Genomic DNA, 26,397 nt, shown 5'->3' on the forward strand with positions numbered 1-26,397 from the left:
CTTTCTCTTTTTATTTTTCTTGATTATATTTGGCCCAGGGCCAGAGCCCCTTCAACTAGACACTTCATATTTTTCTTGGTAGGCTATGGACCCAAACCCAACCTAGGTTCGGACGACCGAGCTTGACATGGGTTCGAGTATGGATTTGAAAATTGGACCCATTGAATTAGATCTTGATCCACTATTGTACCTGAATACTATTTGGGTCTTGGTCCATGTGGACCCGACATGAACAGTGTTATTATTTAAATAATATTAATTTTTTAATATTTTAATAATATTTAATTAATATTAAATATTTAATATTCAAGATACATGGACATGAGAAAAATATGGATTTAAAGTTTAAGAAATAGTGCATCTAGTAATGCATTTTTGGACCGTTAATTTTCAATATGTTCAAATTTTCATAGATCTGCTCAATCTACAATATTTTTGAAGCTTTAAATTTTATAATTAAAGATGAAAATATATTTTAAAGCTATCAAAAATATTTCCAATATTGAAACCATATTTCTCAACATTATTTGAAGCAAACAAATAGTCATTTTTTAAGGTTGTTGCATCATATTGCTATACCACGGTTGCATGATATCATTGCTCTATATGTATATGGGAAATATTTCTATACTTCTCTTATAGTATAGAAGATCTATGCTTCCCCTACCCTCTCTACCCATCCAATTTTGATCAAGAGAACCACTCACTATTTGATCTTAGATCTAATGTCTCAAAGTGTTTTATTTTTATTTTTCTTTATACAAATTTTATGAATATAAAAATTGGTACGTCCCTTCTTCTCATTGGGACACACCTATAAAAATATTAAAAATAAATTTTTGATAAAATATAATGATCAAAATTCCTCTTGAAACTTTCAGAGATATTTTGGATTATATCTGCCCACGGGCTGGATCAACCAATGGCCCAAATTCAACCTGGCTGATCTGATGGTTACAATCTCATTGAATTTTTATTTTTTTTTCTACAAATCCAAATCACTTGAAATTTTATGCGTTCATTGTTCTCATCAAGACGCACCTAATAAAAATATAAAAAAAATAATTCACAAAATATAAATTGATTAAAATACTCCCAAAATGTAGACCATAGGTGAAAGTGAACAGTGATGAGGGTCGGCAAAATCACTGTTGATTTTTGCGTATAGGCGTTGGAAAGAATTTTCCTATATATATATATATATATATATATATATATATATATATATATATATAGGTGTGGGTTCTATAAGGTTACAACCTTAAAAATTCCAATTACGGTGCACCTCTAAATTATATCATAACATGTAATTTTGGTAAAAAAAAAAGTATTAAGATTATCTCAAAATCTACTTTTATATCTAATTATAACATTTAAAACTCAAAAATAGAAAATCTTGAAAATGGATGGTTTAGATAATGTATTGCAAGATGCACTATTTTTTGAAGTCAAAATCCTTTTTTTTTTTTTTCTACATTCATATATCACGATGTTGAGATGACCAATTAGAAGTTTTTTAACATTAAAACAACATTTTATGATGGATTTTTGAGGTGCAACTATAATTCTACATTTTAAAGATGCAACCTTATATAAACTTTTTCAAATATATATATATATATATATATATATATATATCACCATCCAAAGTTCATCGCACAGTCACGATTGTCCGGTAATATTTCATTTTTTATTTTTTATACAAATAGGAATGATCTAAAATTTGAAGTGTGTGTACATCTTAACGAGACGTACCTAACAAAAATAGGAAAAAAAAAATTCGTGAAAAATAAATTGACCAAAATATCCTAAAAATTTTCATAAGTATTTTGGTCAATTTTTTCATGTAAAATATTTTTTTAATATTTTTCTTAGACTCTCCTATTTTTTATGAACAATACTCTCCAAATTTCATATCATCCTGATTTATAGAAAGAAAATGAAAAATAAATCACTACCGGACAATTGTGACCATGCGATGAACTTTGGACAGTGATGAGGGTAGGCGAAATCACTGTTCATTTTTTTCTATAGGCGTTTTGTAGTATCTTCCATATATGTATATATATATATATATATATATATATATATATATATATATATATATATCATTACAGAAGCACCTCAAAATCTATCGTAAAAGGTTGTTTTAATGTTGAAAAAACCTCGATTGGATCATCTCGATATTGAGATATATGAATATGAAAAAAAAAAAAAAAAAATTTTGAGTCCCATAGATAGTGCATATTGCAATATTTTTTATAGGGATTGTATACAATGAGATCATTTACTTTTGAAATAGAGAGGTCACAATTATTTATTAATAAAATAAATACAGCCACCTAGGTCCAATGGTTACAATTAATTGTGACCTTGTAGAAAGGATAAATGTTCTCATCATATACTTTTCCTTTTTTATAAATAATGTTACACTCTCAAGTAAAACTATAAACTATAAATGTAGGAGTAATTGTAAGATCCCAAATTTTTGGGTCTCTGTGCAAATGTCATTTAAGGATCGAAGAGAGTTCCATCCCATTTTTTTTAGAGTGAGATCTTAAGTATTATAAAGGGGCAACTTGGGCGCATGTTTTCATTATGAAAATTTTTGAAAATCACTAGAGAATAACTCGAAGATTATTCTCTATTGAAATTTGAATTTTCTAACACCAATATCTCACTATCTAAGAATTTGATAGCTTCTATTCAATCTTAAGATATTATCTTTTTCAATTGAATAAGAGGGTACAATTAACTTACTTATTGAGGTTAATCTCTAGGTCTGAAGAGGTTACTTTTCGACAAATTGGGTCCTAAACTCTAGGTCGGGTTTCCTGGCGGGAGTAGATGTACATTGTACTCCCAGGGTAGTAGGAAAAAAAAATGATTTTATGTTAAAAACCCTGAATAATAAGAGAAACCTGAAACGATTAGCTACTTGACAAGAACATCTATAAAAACCAGTAAGCAATACGGAACCCCCAAGATTTAACACTCGCTCTATAAAACCATCCACAAAAGATAGAAATGGAAGGTATATATATATACATGCATATATAAAAAATTCACTAACAATGTGTACATGCCAATGTAAAATCTCATTTTGCTCTTGGAGTAGCCTCTGCAATTCCAAACTCCAGCCAAAGACCCGGAAGCTTTAGGTCAAGATAAGCTTGCTTTCTAACAAGCTGACTTTGCCAGGCATAATTATTTTCAGCTAGCCTTTAATAAGTGCAAAAAATCTTTCATGGGATCGTCGTGGTGAAGTCTCTTCATCCTGTAAGCTTCCATATCCTCAGCAGTGACCTGCAATCGCAATAAGAGTTGTTCAGTCGCTGGACTTAGTTCAAGCTTCTTTACATTTGGAACTACGAATTAGAAGGATGTGGCTAGTCTGACACAGCATTGCTCTCGCCTCAATTTGGTTTGATATATTTCATATAGAGTGCCGGAATATTGATTCAAATTACTTTCTCTAGGAAATGATCCCGAATGAACAGGTATCGCAGCTATATATAATTTCATTGTAAACCACGATCCCTTGCATTACAGTATGGGAAAGTTAGGGTTGGCAATGGATCCGGACCTGACTTGGGTCCGGGTATGGGTCCAAGAATTGGACCCGGTGGATCGGATCCAGGTCCAAATATTATTCCGGTCCAATTCTGAGATCCGAATATTATTCTCCTCAGCCGGTACAGGTTCTCTACAAAACAAGTTGCAACATCATAGATTATCACCAAGGAATGCAAATTGTTTGATAAAAAAGAATTATACATGCCTAATCAAGGAATGCAAATTATTTGAAAAGTAAGAATTACACATTCAAACCAGCAGAGAGAGCATTGAGCATTCCACAAACCTTCTAAGGCTTCTTTTCGTGCCATGTTTTATTTCATGAGATCATTTGCACCTTCTGCAGCTTCAATTCCAACTAAACCAATGCAGTAACTAATCTTTATTGTTTGCTTGCAACACCTGTAGCCCCATTGATGGTCTTTCCACCAAGAACCCCATACGCTTGTGTGATTATTGATATATACATCCTCCTCATATTTGCTTTTGGGAAGAGATTTCTCCTATAAATATACTACAAAAGTGTGAGCTATGCAAATAAAATAACAAATTATGGAGTAACAATACTTGATGTATTTCATGGTTAGAACAAAAGCTAAAAACATAGATTAGATGCAAAAGTATGAAGACTCATCTAGTTCAATAAAAGCTCCATCCATCTTTTTCTCTTTTCTCTTTTTAATAAGTGACAATAAAAATTGAGCTTCACTACTAAAATGTCATATAGTTACTGCAGAATAAAGAAGCTACACAAACGAAAGAAGACACTAGACAAGTTCCTTATTATAAAACAAGAAAGAACTCACCTGTCCCTTTATAATCCTTCCGGCACCATCATATTCAACCTCTCTCTCACTTTGACCTAAGAGAAGTTCCCTAGGAAGTTCTTCCTGAGAGGCAGCATTTCCATACTTGTCCGTAATGGTATCTTTCACTTGAGACTTCAATTCTTCTTTTTTGATCTTAAATTCTTTGCAGAGCAACTCAGCCTGAGATGGAGCGGCTTGCATATGAATATCTTGTCCTTTTTCAAAAGCCTCCAAGGAATGCATGTTAAGTTGCTTAAACTCCAATGCTTGCCCACTGACTCTGTATCGGTTATCACCCTAAAAAATACAACACACCCATAAGAATATAGCGGCATCTCAAGGCCTGCCATTAACACCTTTGGCCCTGCCAGTTGGGGCAAATATAGTCCAAGACACTTACTCCATAGAACTTTTCATTTGGATCACTATCCGGTAAAGGATCCTCTCGCATGGATCGCGCATTTGGGTCGTAATGTGCTGAATTAACATCCAGATTCAAAAGATATTTTGCTGTGTCCTCTCGGATACGCAAATTCTTATAAAACCATTTCATTAAAGATTAGCACACAGAAAGGTAAAATAAAATGTCAGTGCCTAAAAGAACTGTAGAGATCATGCAGGTTGTCGAGAAGCTCAATTTTAAACAATTTTTTTTCTCTTGATTCTATGATTTTAAAAGCTTGGATAAGATGTCTTGAAAAATAAAATAGTCATATGAAAACATGTTATCTTGATCTTTGTTCTGGACAATCTGCAAGATCTATGCACATGTTATCTTGATCTTTGTTCTTAGACAATCTGCAAGATCTATGCACATGTTCTAGGTACAGTACTGATATGTTCCTATATATGTGAAATATCAAAATTTACCCTTCATCACACGACTTGCCAAAACTGAAACTCGTTCATTTATTAAAAATCCAAAATAAAAAAGTGCCTGGAACACTGAGACATAAGAAAAACTACCTAACAGTTCCTTTGCTTCCACCTCCTGTAGTGTGCACACGTTTTTCTGCCTTCGCAAAATCCATGTGCTTGCTCTCATCAACCTTCAAGTCATATTCATCGTCCTCCTCATCACTAACCTCACCATCGCCATTATGATTATTGTTTTTCTCTTTAAGCTTGTTAAGCTGACGTTCTTTAAGGTACTTTCTTCTTGGCTCATCACGTTTCCCATCATAATCGAGTACAAATTTTCTCATCAGGTGATATGTGTTTACCAGTCCACTTTGCTCCCAACTTCCGACGTATGCATGACTGTCAATTATGTGTCATTGCCCCGCAGCTACAAGGGTAGAAAAGATTATAATTTCATCATAAAATTCTATATGCAAGAACGATAGCCAATTTAAAGTAAATTCTTAATAGTTTAATATCTTAATCTTAAAAGTCGCATTGAGAAGATATTTTGCTTTTTTTTTGGAACATATTGTCCATTTTCTCCATCGTACGGTAATATTCTTAAGACTTTGAGGATATAACTTATTGAACGTTGAAAAAGATAAAAGGGAAATATCAAATAGTATCTTCTTAAAAGAAAAAAAAGTAATGTGTCATGATACTGAAGAATGAACATCCAATTTTTAGAGGGCAAGAACTTGATATTGAAGAACCCTAAATCCCTATGCTGCTTTTCCCCTTTTTCCTTCCCTCAATCCCTCTCTCTATCTCCCACACCGCCAACTTTAGGGTTTGTTTTTGCTACTTGTCCGCCTAATTCGAAGCTTTCTTACCAATTTTGAAGGTTTCTACCAGCCATGTATGATGGCATAGGTTTACAAACCCCTAGGGGTCCTGGTACAAATGGGTATTTACAGAGCAATAAATTTTTTGTGAGGCCAAAGAGCGCTAGGGTTGAGACCAATGAGTTTAGTAGCGATCAGGGAACAGGAGGTGTGAAGAAAGCAAACAAGGAAATTTTAGATCATGATAATAAACGCCAGATCCAATTGAAATTGGTGTTGCTTGAGGAAACCGGATTCAACTGGTGACTTATCTGGCCACCACATCCGAGTTCTGGAACATATTATAGTCCTACTGGTGCAAAATGGATGAGAAATGTGTAAGCCCAAAGATTTGAAAAAGAATTGCTCAATGGCACCCAAAAAACCTTTCAAATTTATTATTGTCCATATATACAAAGAAATTCCTTATTACTAGCAGCACCTTGGACCCTCGCACCCTCCTCTTCAAGCATAATTCTAACAATCCTCTCTCTCTCTAACCTATTCTTTTCTCTCTCTAACAACCTTAATTACACACATTTCACCAAGCCACTTGGTCTCTGCAAGGCATGATCTCCTCAAATATTGGCAATCTCCTCGGCCTCAATTCATTTGAATTCAAAATCCAATTATCAAATGACTCGAATCCCTGAAATATGAGCTCTTCTGTGTCCTCCAACCCTGGAGCTTCAGTTTCTATCTCTCTCAACAATTCCTCAGCTCTGCTAATTGACTTGCAATCTGCCGATCTCGAGTTTGTTATAGCTCGAAGAACCGATCGAGCCTCTTGGAACTTGCCTTGTTTGAGGAGGCAGAAGCCGAGATTACAGGACTTGTTGGGGTCAGGGTCTATCAGTTGAGCCTTTCTGTAAACGATTTCGGCTGCCATGTAGTTCATTCTTTGCATGTATGCCCAACCTAGATTACCCTGCAATGAACAACTTCGTTAAAGAGGATTTCATGGTTAAGGTTCAAAAAAAAAAAAAAACCTTTGTTACACAGGAAAACATAAATAATTCAAGAAGACATCATATGCATTTGACAGTTAATACACATTTAATACAAATGCTCGAAGAGTTTCTTTGTGGTATTGGACAAATAAGAAAATTGGGAAATTTACCAAAATATACTCATGTTTGTACAATTTAACATTTTACCTTTTTACAACTATTCAAACTCATGATATAAGAAAAATATTAAATAGTTGATCCCTTGAGTGTATTTTGATACATATCCCACAAAAAATATAAACTTTACAAAATCAATGTATAAAATATGTCTATACGCAATTTTTTTTAATCTGAGTGTTTTTATTATATGCTCGATTTTCACTTACCCATACTTTATATATTTTCCTATAATTTTTAGACTTTTTATTTTTTTTATGTTTAGTTTTTTATTTATTTTATTTTATTTTCTTGGTGTTATCTTTAATGAAACTTTTGTAATTTTAAAAGAAATTTAAGCTTCTATGGGTTTATACATGACCTGAATGGATCTTGGGACTAACTCGAGTTACGCTGCTCCAAACCCATAGAATGCAAAGCTATCAAAGATGGAATCTAGTTTGTCATTAATGGTGGCAAAGGTCGGGAGGTTTGGGTCAGTACCTATCCCGAGCTGATAGACTAGGTTTCACATGGACTTAAACCCGACTAGACCAAGGTCCGCTCCAAGTCATTTAGACCCATACTTGAAATTTAAAGACTTGTATGATATTATATACCAGGTTGGCTCAGGTCTGACCAACCCCGACCCAAAGTGGAGTAACAATCATTTAGACCTGGACCGACCCGTTGGATCCAACACATGTACCCAGCCCCGGACTCTTGTTCGGGTAAGCCCGCCAGGTCAACACAACCCACTTGACAGCCCTATTTGTCATCTTGCCACATGAAAGCTTACATTCAAATCATCTCTCTTTCTTTTTTCTTCTTTCTCTTTTCTTTTCTTTTTCTTTCTTTCTTTTTTTTTTTAATTTAAAATTTGAATTTTACATGTGTTTAAAACCACCATCAATTCCTCACTAAAATATTCTTAATGTTATTTTGTTATGAACTTACCAAAATTCTTGAGGTTTCTTGTTTGATGGAGACTTGAAACTTCTTTCCATGAGAACGGGCCGTTTTGGTTGGCTTTCCGTTGAAGGCCTCACCCAAATATATCATCCTCAGCTTTTGCTTTAGCAACTCTATTTGCTCCTCTATTCTCCCACACTTCTGCACAAAATAGGAGACAGATAATGACCAAAAAGCCCCCCAACCCTTCAATAAGTGATAAATCCTTGCACCAAGCTTTCAAAGGGCCCCTTCCGCATTTGATAAGAGGTTAGGAAACTTTGCCAAAATCAAATAACATTATAAGTTATCAATACTAGACTAAATCCAAAAATATTGAGGGTGATCATGAGCCCACAACTACTTTAGCAAAAAAGGATTTAAAATTTGGTATAAGAGAATTATTATCGAATTTTGTGACAAACTATCTGATTTCACGTGAGATGGTTATGTGTAATTATGATTTTCTTATACCAAATTCTTATATTGAGGGTGATCACGTGAAATCAGATAGTTTGTCACAAAATTCGATAATAATTCTTTTTGGACTTCATGTTTAGTTAATACAATAAATGGAACCCCCTAATTGCACATTTGATCAAGATTAATTGTGGCCACCTTGTATGTAAAAAGGCAAATGGTCTCATTATATTTTTCTTTAAAAATATTGAGCACACACATTCAGAAGCATGGTTTACTTCTACTCCCTTGGTTCCATGACCTTCTTGTGAAGATTTTTTTCGATCTAAAATTTTGATAACCACCTTAGAATCATTAGATGATTATTTTCAAAACAAAATAATAATCAAATTTTGAGTTTTCTAACACAGTTCTTGCACCCTAAAAAGTGGATGGTTTCTATTCAATCTCAAGACATTATTATTTTTCTAGTGCTTAGAGGGTGCAATTACAATTTTTTTAGTTGAAGTTAATCTGTGTGTTAAAGATGTTATATCTCCAAAATTTGGGGTCCTAAAACTAATCCAAGGTAGGGTTTTAACCAAGGGGCTAAATGAAAAGTATACTCCTAAAGGAGTAGAATATCTTCATGTAAAATATTATTACAAAACAATAAAAGAAAAGGGGAAAATGTTCAAATATGTACTAAATTCCAAAATTATACTTAATTAGTCACTAAAATATGAGAGCAACCCCTGGCCTAAAAATCTTTAAAAGCCACGCCTCCCTCCAAATGATTTTATTTTTAGAAAGAGATCTGTTACTTCTCTATCTATTCATAGAAAAGGATTCCTATGAATTAATATTTTGCCTGTATTCTTACCTTGTAGAGATCGATAAGGACATTGTCTAGAGACTCTTGCGCTTGCTTAGAGCAACGGCATCTGAAAGTGTTGATGGCTTCAATGCCTTCTTCCGCTCTATCTTGTTGCTTCATAACCACCGCCATGTCTTTTAAAGCGCTGTCCACTCGATCACCTGACTCGATGGCCATTTTGAATAACTCCATTGCACCCTCTGGGTCTTTATCCACCAACTAATCTCAACCACAAAAAAATAAAAATAAAAATAAATAAATAAATAAAATCTACAAAATAAAGTGCAAATCAGAGTGATAAATAAACTATAAGATAGAGAGAACTTTTTCATGCGTCTTCACACGTGATTTTTTTTGTTTTTGAAGATCTATAGTTGTCCAATCAAGATAAGAGAGTTGAAAATTACTAAAAAATAGTATTACCAATGACCTATTTCTTATCACAATTCATATGTGACAAAAAGGGAAAATAGATTTCCCGCATTAATTATCTTCATGAGACTGAATTCCACTAGATTACCTAACGCCCAACAACTCAATCGTTATTTCCTCTATTCAAACGACCAAAAATACACCATCTTTTAATGCAAACCACTTTTGGCATTAGGTTAGCTGAACACATTACTCAACTGCAATTAGTTACACCTACAACAAGCCATATATGAGTAAAAACCCTCAACATGCATATTTCTAGAAATACATCATTGACAGGAATAAGTAAAACCAAAATAAATCAAAATGCACAACACCATTTTTCTAAAGATGAAGTATCCATGAGACCTAGACTTTATGAAAAGAAACTAGAACCTCCCATCAAATCCTTGCTCCAAAAATACTTTCGGCAATGGAAGTCTTTATAATGGCTCTAAAATCGATTTCCAATACCGAAAATAAAATATGAAACTCAAAACAATATAGATCTTGCGGATCATGAAACACCTATTTTTAGGGTGAAATAGATGGTCTCGTAATTTGTTATAATATACACTCTTTTTAGAGTTTAAAATCATAAATTTTGTTTTCACAACCATAATGTTCGAACCAAGATGATCGATGTAGAGGTTTTAGAGCCATTTTCCTATTTCTAATTCTTCTACAAAAAGCAACTTAGTTTTCACGTATGTAAGGGGATAGGTCAAATTTTTCGAGACAAATACATTCCTAGTTGGGTGCACGTTAACTCAAAGGCCCACAAAAGATGGAGCATAGCGTGTGAACATGTGTACAAAGTTAACTATGAGGCCCATAGCTTGTTAAACTGTGTGCATGTTAACTATAAGGCCCACAAAAGATAAAGCATGGTATGTGAACGTGTGTGCACATTAAGACTTAAGAAAGCTCATAGATAGAGGGCTCTTGTTATAAACAATAAGCAAAATCATTTTTTTCCCTTTTTTTGAACGTTGACTGAAAGCAAAACCATTGGCATCATAACTATTACTTCTCTAGAGAAACCGGTGGGCTTCCCACTTTTACACCACCCTTTGTCCATGATTCATACTTCCTAGATTTGAGAGGCCAAAACAATAAATAAAGAAGACGAGGACGACAACTAACAACAACAATAATAATAATATATATGCTTCAATAACAATGTTCTATATCAGAAGTCATCACGCTAAATGTTTTTGAAGTTTTTTTTAGAAAATTTGCGAAAAATCCTATTGTACTATAGTAAAGATAGTTATATATATTTCTTTTTTTACATTAGACTCTCACTTTAAAAAGGTGAGTGTTGTACTATGATTTTATTTTCTTTTGTATAAGGGATTGAGCTTAAATTTGGGGAGTTGATATTCACCATCATCTCACATTTGACAAAAATTGCAAAAAATATTTTAAAATATAATATAACCAAAATACTTTTAAATTTTCAAAATTAACAGGGAATTTTAGTTATTTTTATTTCACTTATTTGTATTTAAGAAAATTTATCAAAATACACATAACAAACAAATTATTTAACAATTTACCCTTTTGCAGCCATTCCTTGTCATGGTTATTTGAAATTAAATCATAAGAATGAGTAAAATGTTAAATAATTTATATCTCATAGTTATTTTGATAAACTTCTCTTATATTTACAAGTGTGCTACGACAAGGATGTCCAAAATTTAAGTTTAAACCTATAAATAGAAAAAAAAAAAAGTTAATAAGATTAAAATACAGTACACATTAATAAAAGTAACCTTTTTCCAACTATAAATTTAGAACAAACGAGATTATTTTTTAGTTTTATAAATAAAAAGAGACTTTTTTGGGGCTAATTTCCCCTTTTTAAATATTCAGACAACATTATGAACCCAAGAGAACAATACAGATGGTAAAAGACGAGATTTGTATAGTTTCATTTGTGAGATCTAGGAGAGCGGGGGAATCAACGGCTGAAAGGAGCTACCAAATAAGGAAATGACTAAAATATCCTTCATCAAAGGAATTTCCACGATGGAAAGCTGCGTGTCCTCGTAAGTGGCAAAGAGAAAACTCTCACACCTTGCCCTCTTCTCTCTCTCTCTCTCTCTCTCTCTCTCTAATGTCTAATTAAATTTTAAAAAAACATTCTCTCCCTCTCTCACCTCTAATTAACCTTTTAGAAATCATAAAAAAATAGGAAAACCACTTAAAGACAACAAATAAAAATTTGATTAAATTTCGTTTGCATTGAACTTAGCCAAAATATAGAGCAAGAGCTAACGAAAAAAGTCCCATAGCTATCGGTAAAAGCAAAATAAAAAGCGTAAAAAAAAATAACATTTTAATTATTATTAATGATTGAATTTAAAAAAATATTGAAAAATAGTGGTATTGGATGTGAAATTAAGTGGCTTTAAATTTTTTTTTCAAATTTTGTGGCATATTCAAATTATCTTTCACATCAAATGGTTGTAAAAAAAAAAAAAAAAAAAAAAAAAAAGTATAAATGATCTCATTGTATACTATCCCTATGTTCAAACGAATTGGATGAATTACTTAGAAATAGAAAATGAATTTTAAAAAAGTTAAAAAGGCCGATATATTTTTTTTTTTAAAAAGAAAAAGTCAGAGCTAATGGGGCTTGACTTTGAAACTTTCAAAGTTACAGCACGATGTATACATTGGTACAGTGATTAAGAGGTCCAGTTTCCTCTTTTCATTTGAAGATGGAAAATTCAAAGCAATTCCTGGTAAAATAAAAATAAAAATATATTAAAAAAAAGAAAACCTATTTCCAATTCCAATGTAAAAGATAGGGTTTTGTAATTTTTAGATGTACAGTTATAGTGAAAAAAAGTACAAATCCATACAAGACAAATGTTTGACCTACTATCTAGCAATTCACCATTTGATATGAGATCTGACGTCTCGAAGTATTTTATTTTTAGAGTTTTTTTATATAAATTGTATGAATATGAAATTTGGTCGGTGCGATCTACTCATTGGGGCGCACATATAGCTAAAAATAATTTTTTGATAAAATACAATAACCAAAATACCCTTTAAAACTTTTTAAGGTATTTTGATCATTCTATTTTATTGATAATATTTTTTTTTAATCTTCTACGCTAGTGCGTCCAAAATTCGGTGTAAAAATAGTTTATAGAAAAATTAAAAATAAAATAATATAAAGTTGTGAGATTGTGATTGCGGCAATCCTCACCGTTGGACAAGGAAAAAGGTATGTAAGTTTTATGCTTACCCAAAAGAAAAATCCATAAAAGAAAACATTAAAATAACAAAAAATAAGAAAAATAAGAAAATTTTCATAAATTTTGTTTTTCCATAGTTATATAAATCGAGAAAACATTTATTAAAAAATTCGCCCAAAATCAAATTTACCTGATAAAAATTGCTAAAATTCCACCATTTAAAATCCCATAAAATGCTAAAATAGCATTATTTAAAATCCCATAAAATGCTAAAATAGCAAGTAAATTCATGAAAAAAGGGCTTTCAGTTAAATTAACTGAATCTATGAACTGAAGAAACCATCTCTTTCAAAATTATTAAGTTACCAGTGAAATCACCATACTACCCTGCAATAAGAAAAATGAGAACTCATTTCTGAGCCTTTGAAAGTATAGAAAGCACCACAACCAACCGTATGTTAATCTTATAAGCTCCAAAATAGTAGATTCATCCTCATTTTTAAATTCAAATGCTATTCAAATAGGGTTTCACTCTGAATTTCTCAATTAGAGGGAAAATTAAGTTCACTGAAAATGATAAGAAATACAAGAAACTGGTTCTCAGGCATTAATCTGAGAAATTCCACAGATCATTTCACAGAAAAAAAACATCTCCTTGATATTCAGGGCACCCTAATTAATTGAATTCCCAGAAATTCAATGCAAATTCATAGGTTATTAACCAAAACACATTAATGTCCAATAGATTAGAAAAAAAAACAAAATTCAAGAAAGCCAGAAATAATATAAAAGGAGAAAACAAGAGAGCAAACTGTAAAATTTTTAAGAACACATTCAAGAAACCAGAGAATACAAGAAATCCATTAATTCACTAAAAATCACCCAAGTTTTTTTAAAAGCAATTAAGAAGACCAATAATAGAGAGAAGAAAAGTAAACAGAAAACACACCTGCAAGTGCTTGGCTCTAACATAAGGGGTATCACCAGAAGGGACCTTGTGTATAACATGGTAGAGATCTGTCTTTGGCGCCATTGTTCCTTCTCTCTCTCTCTCTCTCTCTAAATTCACATTCCTTTGCCCTAACTCAATCTAGATTTATGCACTGTCATGATTTATGAGCATTTTCTCTAACTAAAATGCACCTGGACTCGAACGCGTCCAGGTTCGATGAGGGCCGGCTATTGGTCCACCAGCTCCTTCGTGGACTGCCATGTGGACGTGACTGGTCGGCCCGTACGTAGCGTCTCGCCACGTCGGGAACTCATGACGTGGCACCCGTGGCCTTTCCTAATGGATAATGGATCTCGGTGGAGCTTGTGCCTTTTGACAGAAATACCCCTCTATTTCGGAGGGTTTGGAAATCACCGGTCCGGATCAGATTCAAAGGGTGGGTTGTCTATCTTAGTACTTACTCATATATATATATATATATATATATATATATATTATTTTATCTAGTTTTAAGGGATAAGCGGGTTTGCAATCTTAGTACTTACCCCATAAGATTTTGTTTTTGCTATTTGTAAGGGATTGTATGTAACGAAACTATTTACCTTTGTACAGGGAGGTCACAATTATCGACAACCATCCAATGTGAAATCTAAATGTGGTCAATGAAATAAATGTAGCTGCCCAATTTCACATCTAATAGTCAAGATTAATTATGACCATCTTATACTAAAGGTAAATGATCTCATTATATACTTTCCCTATTTTTAAATATGGGTGTGGTTTCTATAAGATTGCAACCTTAAACAATCCAATTAAGGCTCACCTCCAAATTTTATCATGTAATTTTGGTGTAAAACATTTTTAGGATTATCTGAAAATCTATTTCCATCTCTAACTATAAAATTTTAAATTCCAAAAATGGTTGAAATCAAGGAGATTTATAAACATATGAAAATCTTCAAAATCGACGGTCTAGGTAATGTGTTGCAATGCAAGATGTACTATTTTGAGACTCAAAAAAATAAAAATAAAAGTAAATAAATAAATAAATAAATAAATAAATATATATATATATATATATATATATATATATATATATATATATATATATATATATATATATATATATATATCAATGTCAAGATGATCAATTAGAAAGTTTTCAAACATTAAAACAACCTTTTCCAATAGATTTTTGAGGTACATCTTTGATTCTACCTTTTAAGGTTACAACCTTGTATAAATTTTTTTTCTTTAAATATTTTTCATTGATTTGGCAATTCAGATCACTAATCAATACAAGACTAATCCAAATCAATAGGTTGGGGGTGTTTCGAAGCTCACGTTAAAGCTAGTTTATGCTTTGGATGCTTCTTTGTTTACCGATCTTTGATAGTTGAATTTATTTAAGTACAAGGAGTTTATTACAGCTTTATGCATAAGAATTATGAGATTGTCTACAAAGAGACCATTTACCTTTTTATAATAAGGTCATAACCATTCTTGTCCCTTAGATTTCAAAATGGGTGGTTGAAAAAATGTCATTGATTAGACATAAAACTCAAAAAAAAAATACTCAGATTTCGTGAATCATCCAAAGTCATTCAATTTGACATCTAATTAGAGAGAGTAATTGTGATTTCTTTATACAAAAAATATAAATGACCTCTTTGCGGACAATCTCCTAAATTATTAGGACTCTAGGCAAAAAAACATTTTTAGATTGTTCCCCATTTCTCTTTTGTGAAAATTGTGCATTTAAAATATCACTTTTCTCTATCAACCATGGATAGGATACAATAAGGGCATTATAGTCATTCAAAAAGTGGAGCAACCGTATTTTGCTAGAAAACAATGGGCTATTCGAGCTAAGTGTGAGAATGAACCTGGACGGTTTCCTTTCCTGGTTTAAGAGGCCCAACTAACCTGGTCACTTATTAGTCCACATTCATTAAAGTTTGAGGTTATTGTGGTTTTTTAAATAAATGTAAATAAGCTAGTTATATGAGGTGCATATTTGGATAATTTAAAAAATGCAAATAAGCTAGTTGTGTGAGATGCATAATTGGATAATTTAAATAAATGCAAATAAGCTAGTTGTATGAGATGCACAGTTGGATAAGGAGCTAATTCACAAGGCCTATATTCAATGATGAAATGATTTGTTTCATAGTCTCCAGTCATGGATAAAAGAATTTGGGTGGATTGGTTTCCTCCTCTTTCTAAAATTCATTAAGAGCATGTTTACTATACTACCTCGGAGCAATACTGGGCATCTACTACCTAAGTGTACAGATTTACTAGGGAGGAATTTTTTTAGTCTGGAATTTTGGGAACAACTTGAGAATCACCAGAAGAACATTTTCAATTTTTTTTTTGAATTTTAAGTTTTTGACACTTAGATCTCACCATTAAAAACTTGGATGATCTATATTCAATCTTGTGACGTTATGTTTTCTAGTACAAAGAGAGTTCGATTCGAAAGTTCTCAAGTGAGGTTAGTCCATGGGTTGAAAAGGTTACATCCCCAATTTTGGTTCCTAAAATTATTCCTATACTGGATTTTACCTGAAGGAGTAAACATACGTTATATGATCCCATAGGAGTATAAAATCTTTTGGAGCTGGTTGATGGTGCCGTTAGACATTATAAACAAACTTGAATATTAAACAAACTTGAATAGCTGATGCGGAAATTTTTATGGGGATCTTTGGGGACAATAAGAAATATTGTCTTTAGAAGTAAGTGTTGATTGGATAGTTTGGAGTTGATCGATTAAATCAGTTTATTGTCAGGTGCAGAGGGGGCTCGAGGCAGTCCCATGTTTGGAAGTCCATCATGTCAATGAGATCCTTTGTGGTGAGGCATACTAGATGGTCTGGGTACAGGTATGAATATTCTTTTTTGGCGCCAGAGATGGGCTTCAGATTCAGCTTTTAAATTTATGTATCCTGATCTTTTTCAACAGTATTCAAATCCGATGGCTATGGTGAGTGATATAGGTGAGCATATTGGTGGGGCTGTTTTCTGGAATATCACTTCTTGAATATAATCGAATGCCCCCTGTCGTCTTTGATCAGTTGTCGGATTTGCTAAATGTGTTAGTCCATGTGAATATCAAATTCGGCTAAGGATGAGGCTATTTGGGTATATGAAACTGATGGGTTATTCAATTAGATCTGTGTACTCTTTGCTTTTCCATGATCGAATCACATGGAGTCAGCCGGAGTTAAGGAGATTTGGAGATTTGGAGATGGAAGATTCTTACCAAAGTATAAGGATTTATTTGGGTGATGATTCAAGATAAGGCTCCCACTATTGATAATCTTAAAAAGAGGGAAATAAACATGTGCCCATTTATTCTTTTATTGTCTCTATTCTTATTGTATTTGGTAAGTTGATGTATATTTAATAATGCCAGGGTCTTTGATTAATGTTATGCAACATCTTAAACTGGTGGAATTCTTTGGGATATTTTTAGGTGGGTTATTATATAGGAATTGTGGCTAAAAAGAAATAGAAGAACTTTTGATAGACTGTCTTTAGAGCTTCAAAGGTTTCGAACAAAAATTTCGAATACAATTTGGAATTAGTTTAGCGTCACAAAGGAAGGGTTTGGGATTTTTAAGTTTGATATTGTGCTTAATATGGCTAATATCATCTCTTAGTTATTAAGGCCAGACCGAAGTCTCAGTGGGAACCTCCATTCCAGGGATGTTTAAAGCTGAATTTTGATAGTTCCTTCATTGGGGGTTATGGGGAGTGCAAGAGTGGGTGGAGTATGTAGAAATAGTGAGGGTTCTATCGTTTTTTGTTATGCTGGGCCATGTGGGATTGCGTTGGTAAATCCGGCTGAATTGGCTTTTTTTTTGCAACTTGGAAGGAGAAAGGTTTAGGTAATATTCTGATTATTGAAGGTGATTATCTTAATGTCATTAAGTAGTGTTTAGTATCCAAACTGCCATGGTGTCTTAGATCCATTTGATTACAGGTTATGGAAACTTTAACATCAATGGTGGTCAGTTTTCATCTTGTATATCAAGAGGCAAATGAGGTTGCAGACGAGTTGGCTAAGAAAGGGGCTGTTTTCGAGTCTCTTGTGATGTTTGATGTTTTATTGCGATCAATGCTGTGTAATCTAAATCTTATTAATAAAAAGTAAAGTACTCTTGTCAAAATAAAAAAACAGAACGTTTTCCTCTTTCTAACTTATGAGCCGGCTCAATTTCGGAGAACAAGTCCACAGACTAGACCAAAAAAAGAAGTTTAGGTCCTTTTTTATCTTGTTATTAGGACCGTAGACCAACAGGTAAGCCCCGCATCCGGTGTGTGTCCCAATCACATGCATCTAAATGTCGGCCGACCAGGATTGGATTGGGTTTGAGACTATAAAGTTTAAAGTTATATTTTCTAATATATAAAGTTATATTGCGTTCAATATTTATAATATTTGATAAATATAGAATATTATATACACATGTAAAAAACATATACCACATCCTAGGTCGAGTCGAGAAGGGTCAAGTCAATCCTAACATGGATTTCAACCTAGATCAGGCCAAGCCAAGTGGATCCACACCTGATCGACTGGTTCATGAACCAAGTCTAGAGTTGGACGCTACTCGGGACGGCCCCGGTCATTAATGCTTCAATACATTTTTGGCTTGTTATTTTCAGGTTGGTTTATGCATTGAAGCCAATATTTCGGAACTGATTCAAGGTGAAAAAGACCCAACCAATAATATCATGGTAAAATATGTAGATGAGTGTAGGATGAGAATGGGGTTGGGGCTTTGGTGGTAGCACCATTTATGCCTCAGCTAGGATCTAGCTTTCTATTTTCACCTAATGCATTCAAAAGCCACTAACGATTTAAAAAATAGATAGGAGCTTGTCATCCCCACTGAATTACCCAAAAAAAAAGTTTATGATAACAATAATTATCACTGAGGGAGAGATGTGAAACTACCCGAAAAAAAGTTTATGATAACAATAATTATCATTGAGGGAGAGATGTGAAGCACATGTTATTGTCTTTATTTTGTAAAACAAAAGAATGAGGCTCAATATTATTTTGTAAAACAAAAGAATTAGGTTCAGTATTGTTAATAAAGTTGAAGCCAAAAGATTTCATGTTCTTGAGTATTGTTAATAAAGCTGAAGCCAAAAGATTTCATGTTCTTGAGGCAGCACAGAGTCTGGTACAACACTTGTTAGGTGGTGCGAGTTAGTTCAATTGTTGGAAGTAATTCGAAAAGATATGGGGACTTATAACCTCACTAAGGGTGTGGATTTTAATAGAGCAGAATGACGAACCAGGATTTGTGCAGTTAACCCCAATTAATTGGGACAAAGCTATGATGGTGATGGTGATGATGATGAGAAGCACAAAGCCTATTTACTCTCTAAAACAAAACTCAATTTAGGAATATTTTTAGGACTCTAAAATTTGGAGATATATCATCTTCAACCAACATGTTGTACTTGGTAAAAAATTCCAAATTAGATTCTCTATGAGCTGCATAAAAATAATGACTCGAGATTAGAAACCATCTAAGTTTTGAATAGTGAGATCTAAGTGTAAGAAAAACTCAATGTTTAATTTTTTTTTTCTTTTGAATATAATTATCTAGTATTTTTAGGTCGTTTTTAAAATTTCAAATAAAAAATTTCTTTCCAAGTTGGTCCTCTGAGGGAGTAAGTTGAGATTATATGCTCCCAAACATGTTAAATGTGCGAAAACTTGAAATGAATTTGGTCAAGAGATCTACTTTCAACTAGGTGTTCGACGTGCTTAAGAGACAGTACGCATTTATTGCAACAATGTGGAGATGACAGTGTGGGCCTACAGGGTCCTTAAGAGCTTGTAGATAACCGCATACATTTGAGTAGGAGACTTTTTTTTTTTTTTTTTTTTGGGTTAAGATATCTATTTTTTATCTTTAATTATAAAATTTAAAGCTATCATGATGGTACAGATTGAGTGGATGTATAAGTACTAAAAAAAACTTTGAAAATGAATTATTTAGATAATATGTTATAAAGTACACTATTTTTAGAACTTTGAAGGTTTTTTTTTTCACAATTTGTAAATCCGGTTGAGAGGATCAATCGCAAGGTATTTTAATGTTGGAATAACCTTTTCCGCAAGATTTTTTGAGGTTCATCTTAGTTCTATAGTATAAGTTTGCCCATATGAAAAACATGTGGATGGTTGCTTTTCTAGAGTGGTATCTCTTAATCCGAACCGAGTCCCTTCTCTCCCCTTTCTCCGGAATTATGAAATTTCTTTGCTCAAATTAAATAATACCTTAGATACAAGTGTATGTCCTTCCCAAAGTTAGTAAGTCGGAAGAATAATAATATATTGGCAAACCAAAACATCGGTAATAAATTGATTATTTTAAAAAGTTTGAGGAAAAAATTAGATAGCCAACAGATAAATAAGTTATAGAATCATGAGCATTTCGGATTTGACCAAAAAAAAACAGGGTGAAAAATCGGATATGTAAATATGACAAAATATAAGATTATGTAAAACAATGGTCTGGCCAAAATGCTATGTTATGTAACCCCAATAAAATAAAATAAAAAATAAAATTAATCAAACTTCTCATAAGAAAGCAACAAAAGGCTTAACCAAATTCGATCTCACATTGAATTCCTAGCTGCCTAAATCTTTAGTATTATTGAATATCTCTCGTGCTCTTTATAAGGATGCTCTGGGTTTAAAGAAAAGAATTTTTTTTTTCATTGGATTACTCTTCTTCTAACTCTACCTATTATTTTGAGATATATAATTATTTTTATATTTTATTTTTTAGGGAATATATTGTATATATTTTTACGTGTACCTTGTTTTAAGGGAAATTATTGGTTAAAAATTTTATGGAACTTTTTGTTAAATCGAGATTCTTATTTTATTCCCACTATTAATGTGTTTATTTTAAACTAAAACTCAATAATATTAAAATGAAGAAACAAAGTTATAGGGAAGAACTTTTTTTGAATTTTTTTTTTTTAAAATATAAAATACAGAGTTATGCCGGTTCCATTAAAAAAATACAATTTTTTAAAATTATTTTGACCGAGTTTTAAATATAGACTTGCTAACTACAGTCCTTAGATATTTTGAAAAACTCCAAGTTTTAAATATAGACTTGCTAACTACAGTCCTTCTACATGGTTTTTGCTCTCTCTCTCACAGAGTAAAAGTTTAGATAACTTGCCTGAAACTCTAGAAAATATCTAGTACTTTCAAAGTTGAGTCGAAGTTTTCCATATGATCTCCCTCTCTCTCTAAAATTGTGTCAAAGTTTTTCTATATGATCTCTCTCCTTCTCCCTTTCACAAGAGCATTTTAAAAATTTACAAAATGTTGAATTAGGTCACATCAAGATGATCAATATGTTCTTTCTCGATTTGATTTTAGGGTCAAATATATATTTTCTCTCAATTACAATCAATACCTCTTTCTATCTAACATTTCTATGGCATACACATTAGGTAATATCCAATAAACCAAAGTCTCTTTGATGTAGCGTAGGATTCTTTTTCCACATTAAAATGAGTACATGTAGGCTTCATTATATACCTGCTGATAGGACTAATGTACACATGATCAAATACAGAAGGCTGCCCACTAATTTCTTAACTGATTTTAGTCCATTCTCATCCTTTTATAGCTTCAAAACCCACTTCACCTCGAGCACTGTTTAGAAAATCGACTTGGCCATCGTACTTGGGCCTTGGCCGTAGCAAGTTATTCGGCTCACTTCTTTTTTTAAGAAAATCAACACATAAAATATGATATATATATATAACTAGCAGATCGCATTTTCAATCTAGAAGCTAATAACGCGTGGCTTAGACACATAAAGTTCCCTCTTTATAAGACGTGTGGATTAGGCATATAAAGCTCCCTCTTTGTAAGAGATGTCGGTTTGATTCTTGGGAGGCTATCTTTATTTTGTTTAGAACTCCTTTCATATAAAAAAAGGAAAATATAGAATGAGACCATTTACCTTTGGTACAAGATGGTCACATGATCTCATTGTATATCCCTAATATAGAATAAGACCATTTATTTTTTGTTCAAGGTGGTCACATGGTTTCATTGTATATAATCCCTAAAAAAATGACATGCTTTTAAAAAGTGATGCTCGCTAGTGGGACTCAAACCCAGATCACACTAAAGTGATGCTTGCTAGTGGGATTCAAACCCAGATTACATTACAACATAAGCATCAGAACTACCAGTGGAACTATTAATATAAATAATCTTTAAAAGTATGTTGTAGAGCCTAATCGGCCAAAACTTGCCTCGCCTATAGGGTGAGATCGGGTTACTTGACCTAGAGTCATAGATGGCTTGCACATATCTATCTTATATCCTTTAAGAACATATCGCATATTTTCTTCATTCATGGCTTTTTGTTTCCATTGTTTCATCTTCGATTGCGTCTTTAAAACCTACAAGTTCAATATCTATAGAGAGTATCTCTTCATCATCATTATCACTTAACACATAATTTTTAAGCCAAATGGATCGTGACGCATGTGATGCGACCAAAAAGTTGCAGACGAATAAAATGGGAGCTGAAAATCATTTGACATTAAAAAGTTGAAGAGGAAGAAGGAAAGAGGAGCTAAAAGTGGATCGGAGAAGAGTTATCAGCTGCAGGCCTTGAATTGTCAATTAATGGCCTTGAATCATCGCTTTAAGGCCACGATTCATGGTGAATCATCTACTAAAGCTCTTATTTCATTTGAGAATCTACATAAACAACTTAAAACGACTAGAAAACGAGATTCAAGATAGATTTCGGTTCAATGAGAGGAGTCACCTATCTCCATGAAGATTGCAGACTGTGTACTTCAATGATATCTAACTAGAGAACATCCTATGGCATGAGCAAGTCTATATGTTATTAGATTAGCAGCATGGCCATCATAAGAAGAGAAACCAGTGGCTATTTAGCACTGGAGTGGATCATTGGTCTCGTTATTATTTCAAAGGTTGATGTTTGTAGCCGTAGCATGATACTTTTCGAGATAGTTTCTTGTCGTTGGGTTTCGCAGAAAAGTGATATTTCGATGAGATTTCCAGCTAAAGGCTCATCTTTTAGAACAGAAAAAAAGGTTTGATCAAATTCCCCCACATGGCTTTGGTAGAAATCCTTTTGATTACTAACCGATGAGAAGGAAAATGCTCCAAGGAATCTATGAATTTTCAAAAAAGACAAAACTATAATCAAAGATAGGAATCAGTGATATTCAAAATCTATTGATTTCTAGTATCAAAGATTCTTGATTTCCTCTGACCCCCCCAAAGAAAAAACGTTGGTCTTGAATCCTATCAAACATCAGATGGGGTCGGAATCTCATTTGAAATACTAGCATTTAATACCTTTGGCAAGAGGACCCACTCAAATATTTGGTTTCCCACTTATACGCCACTTTACTTTTCACCAGTTCTACGATTTAATTTCCTATTTTTCCACATATAAGATGGCCAAAACCAATGCTTACACCCGTGCTAGAGCCACACCTTCATCTTAATGGGCATCTAATCTATACTATCGTGCATTTTGCACCGCAACCCCATTCCACAACCCACACAAAAAAAAAAACCCCAAAAAAAGAAAAAAAAAAAGAAAAAGAAAGAAAACTTAAAAGAGAGCGGACGAAAAAAAAAATCTGATGTATTAGTTTGTATCATGTGAAGGATGAATGGCTTCTTTCAGGGTGTGCCATTAAAGTTTTATCATCTTCTTATGAATTATAGAGCTCATCAGCATTTCATTAGTTTCTCTACATGCTACAACTCATGGGTCTATCTTGCACTCTTTAGGACCACATGGGATATGGGGTCTTGAGTCTCATCATCCTCGATGTAAGGATGGTAATAGAGAGATTGAAATTCGTCAAAAAATGTTCCTCTCTGTCTCTCACCCACCATTGATCAAAAAGAGGTGAATTCAAACTAGAGCAATCCAGGACATCCAAATTTGGAAGTTCATGATTTGAAAGTAGCCTTATTTTGATTTAAACCTGGTCGATGTGTATTTTTGTTTCAATTCTATTCTGTTTCTGAAGAATTATTCGATTAATCCTCTTGTTAAAGTTCGTTATTGAGGCGTGCTCGGAGGAATATGCTTTTCTTGGATGGCTTTATTGATTCATTTCACTAATGTTTATCGATGGAATAAAGAACATTCTAATCTCGACCAATCATCTGAGCCATGAATCATGGAGGTGATGAAGCATCTCTGCAATTGGACTCGACTAAAGTTGAGACTTAAGTCTGAGTAAGATCCTCGCAGATGCTCCTAACCACAACAAATAAGAGTTTTTATTGATAATGTCGTATGACATCACTTACGAAGCAATTATTTTTATTTGAACTGTATGTATTATTTGACTACCTATACATAGATAAGGGCAGTGATTTCATGCAATGGTTGTATCATAGTATAATACAATCACACTTCTAGAAAACTATGATTGTGGTATTTGTATGTCCCAAAATTTTGCACACACACTCTCTTCATCTCAATAATCAATCCCAAGAGAAAAAAAAGTTCAATTTGGACCCTAGATATAGTAAAAATGCAACGAATCTTTACCATTCATTTGGTGAATTTCAAGATCTTCGCCTTTACAAACTCAAAATCATTTTTTTTCTTTTTTAACATTGTTCATATAATGATAATAAAGCCATCTAAAAAAATTAGAAAAGAAAAAATCCTTCTAAGGCCTAGATCTAAGCATCTCACCAAAATGGACAGCCTATGTTAATTGGGCTAAAAAAATACTTTTTAGGTTGCATTTTCAAAATTTTCTTTGTTTTTTGTTGTTCATTAAAATGAAAAGAGTATATATTTTAAAATTTGGATCAAACAAATAGCTTTAACATAATTTTTAAAGGTTGTAGCATTATACTATAATACAACCGTTGCATAAAATCACTGCCCCATAGATAAATTATGACCAATTTTTTTTTCCTTTCAACAAATAATATCTAATTGATAAAGCGTTTCTCATTTTGAACTAATCCAATCTAATTTAGGAGTGGCAACGGCCAGACTTGGACCCCGAATCGGACCTAAAAATATAGTGTGGGACTTGAACCCGATCAAACCTAGATCTGAATAGCATTCGGATTGAAGATTTAGACCTAGATCCAACCCGTGGGGTTCAATTTTTGGACCCATACCTGGACCCGGATTGGGTTTACCCCTTGGGTCCTGGGTTGGGTCTAGGTCCATTGCCACCCTACAATATGTAAACCATTTGCGCACACATTTGTTTAGTTGGACTCGTACTTTTTCTATGTTTGTTTACTGGAAAAGTGCGACTATCCCAGCCTTTCCCAGCACCCCATATGTTTTTGTGAAAAGCAATGGGCAACATTTCCATCTGTTTAGGTATGAAAGCACCCTTGGGAAACTCATTTGATGAACAAGTTTCCCTAGGGCCGCTTTGCCATGAAACAAACTCGCATTTTATTTGAAGCTTGACATTAATAGAGCTGATTTCAAACTCCTATTTTTGATCTAACGTTTCGATGTTGCCAAAGGAAAATTCTTCAAATGGGGTAAAGTGCTTCCTAACATTTGCCTGATGCGTAAACTTGATGAGGAGACTGAGAATCATCTCTTTTTTCATTGCAATGTTGCATCTAGAATCTGGTACTAGTTCTTTGGTTTACTAAAGATCCATGCCTCTCTTTCAAGGTCGGTAATGGACATTGTTTCACAATTTTCTTTACACCACTTGCCTTCTAGAGGTAGGTAATGGACATTGCTTCACAGTTTTCTGTTCACCGCTTGCCTTCTGGAGGTTCTTTGGTTTGGTGTATTGCTCGTGGTGCGGTGCTTTGGGAAATTTGGAAGGAAAGGAATAGACGTATCTTTGATGGCGCCTTTCATTTGACCGGTTGCTAGACAACATTAAAATTTCCATTTGGCATTGGTACTCGATAACTTAGGATGGTTGGGGCCTTTGTCAAGAGGATGTCATGATTAATTTGCAAAATATGTTTCTCATGGGAAAATAGAAGATGCGGCCTCGCCACTTCTGGAGTCCACCAGAAATTGGCTGTTTTAAACTTAATTTTGATGGAAGCTCTCTTGGCAACCCTGGTTTCGGGGGTGTCTTACATAATGACTTGGGTGAGATTGTCTTTTTCTATGCAGGTCCTCTTGGTTTAGCTACGACGAATCATGTTGAGCTGGCTTCTATATTGCAAGGATTTAAACTCATTATCTCAAAAAATTTGGTTCATTATTGTATTTGTGAAGGAGACTCTTTAAATGTTATTAGTTGGTGTAAAAAGGAGCCAGGCACCCCGTGATTACTTCGGTCTCTAT

The 26,397-nt window shown here is 33.3% G+C and overlaps 2 protein-coding genes and 1 long non-coding RNA gene across 7 annotated transcripts; 1 reads left to right on the forward strand and 2 right to left on the reverse strand.

The window, feature by feature from the left end:
* Window positions 1-2,970: 2,970 nt before the first annotated feature.
* Window positions 2,971-5,030, reverse strand: LOC105421665 (pre-mRNA-splicing factor SLU7-like). 4 transcript variants are annotated; one of them, XR_016059532.1, is made up of 5 exons: window positions 4,786-5,030; window positions 4,383-4,682; window positions 3,863-4,079; window positions 3,587-3,706; window positions 2,971-3,306 (listed from the first exon to the last, which is right to left on the reverse strand). XR_016059532.1 is itself a non-coding variant. In XM_088872395.1 (4 exons), the coding sequence occupies exons 1-3, from the start codon at window positions 4,936-4,938 to the stop codon at window positions 3,891-3,893; spliced, it is 642 nt and encodes a 213-aa protein (XP_088728521.1). In that variant the 5' UTR covers window positions 4,939-5,030; the 3' UTR covers window positions 2,971-3,306; window positions 3,863-3,890. The 4 variants fall into 4 exon arrangements, 2 of the variants coding, with proteins under 2 accessions (XP_088728521.1, XP_088728520.1); XR_016059533.1 differs by having other exon boundaries at window positions 2,971-3,706; window positions 3,863-4,090; XM_088872395.1 differs by lacking the exon at window positions 3,587-3,706.
* Window positions 5,031-6,463: 1,433 nt separating this feature from the next.
* Window positions 6,464-14,192, reverse strand: ATSDI1 (Tetratricopeptide repeat (TPR)-like superfamily protein). Of its 2 annotated transcripts, none has more exons than XM_006857348.4 (4): window positions 14,021-14,192; window positions 9,452-9,664; window positions 8,176-8,331; window positions 6,464-7,040 (listed from the first exon to the last, which is right to left on the reverse strand). In XM_006857348.4, the coding sequence occupies exons 1-4, from the start codon at window positions 14,102-14,104 to the stop codon at window positions 6,654-6,656; spliced, it is 840 nt and encodes a 279-aa protein (XP_006857410.1). In that variant the 5' UTR covers window positions 14,105-14,192; the 3' UTR covers window positions 6,464-6,653. The 2 variants fall into 2 exon arrangements, with proteins under 2 accessions (XP_006857410.1, XP_020530967.1); XM_020675308.2 differs by having other exon boundaries at window positions 8,176-8,328; window positions 14,021-14,169.
* On the forward strand, window positions 14,166-14,947 carry LOC148781196 (uncharacterized). Its single transcript, XR_016059534.1, has 2 exons — window positions 14,166-14,459; window positions 14,636-14,947. It is a non-coding gene; the product is annotated as an uncharacterized LOC148781196 (long non-coding RNA).
* Window positions 14,948-26,397: the final 11,450 nt, after the last annotated feature.

Source organism: Amborella trichopoda, chromosome 7, assembly GCF_054954075.1.
Source record: "Amborella trichopoda isolate Santa Cruz 75 chromosome 7, AtrichopodaSantaCruz75HAP2 v2.0, whole genome shotgun sequence".
NCBI classification, from domain to species: domain Eukaryota; kingdom Viridiplantae; phylum Streptophyta; class Magnoliopsida; order Amborellales; family Amborellaceae; genus Amborella; species Amborella trichopoda.

Coding starts and splice junctions, on each gene's coding strand:
- LOC105421665 (XM_088872395.1), bottom strand. CDS start 4,938: ATGAAATGGTTTTATAAGAATTTGCGTATCCGAGAGGACACAGCAAAA. Junction 4,683..4,785: donor CAAATGAAAAGTTCTATGGA/GTAAGTGTCTTG, acceptor TGTATTTTTTAG/GGTGATAACCGATACAGAGT. Junction 4,080..4,382: donor GAAGGATTATAAAGGGACAG/GTGAGTTCTTTC, acceptor GTATATTTATAG/GAGAAATCTCTTCCCAAAAG.
- ATSDI1 (XM_006857348.4), bottom strand. CDS start 14,104: ATGGCGCCAAAGACAGATCTCTACCATGTTATACACAAGGTCCCTTCT. Junction 9,665..14,020: donor TTAGAGCCAAGCACTTGCAG/GTGTGTTTTCTG, acceptor GGTTGAGATTAG/TTGGTGGATAAAGACCCAGA. Junction 7,041..8,175: donor AAGAAACCTCAAGAATTTTG/GTAAGTTCATAA, acceptor TGTTCATTGCAG/GGTAATCTAGGTTGGGCATA.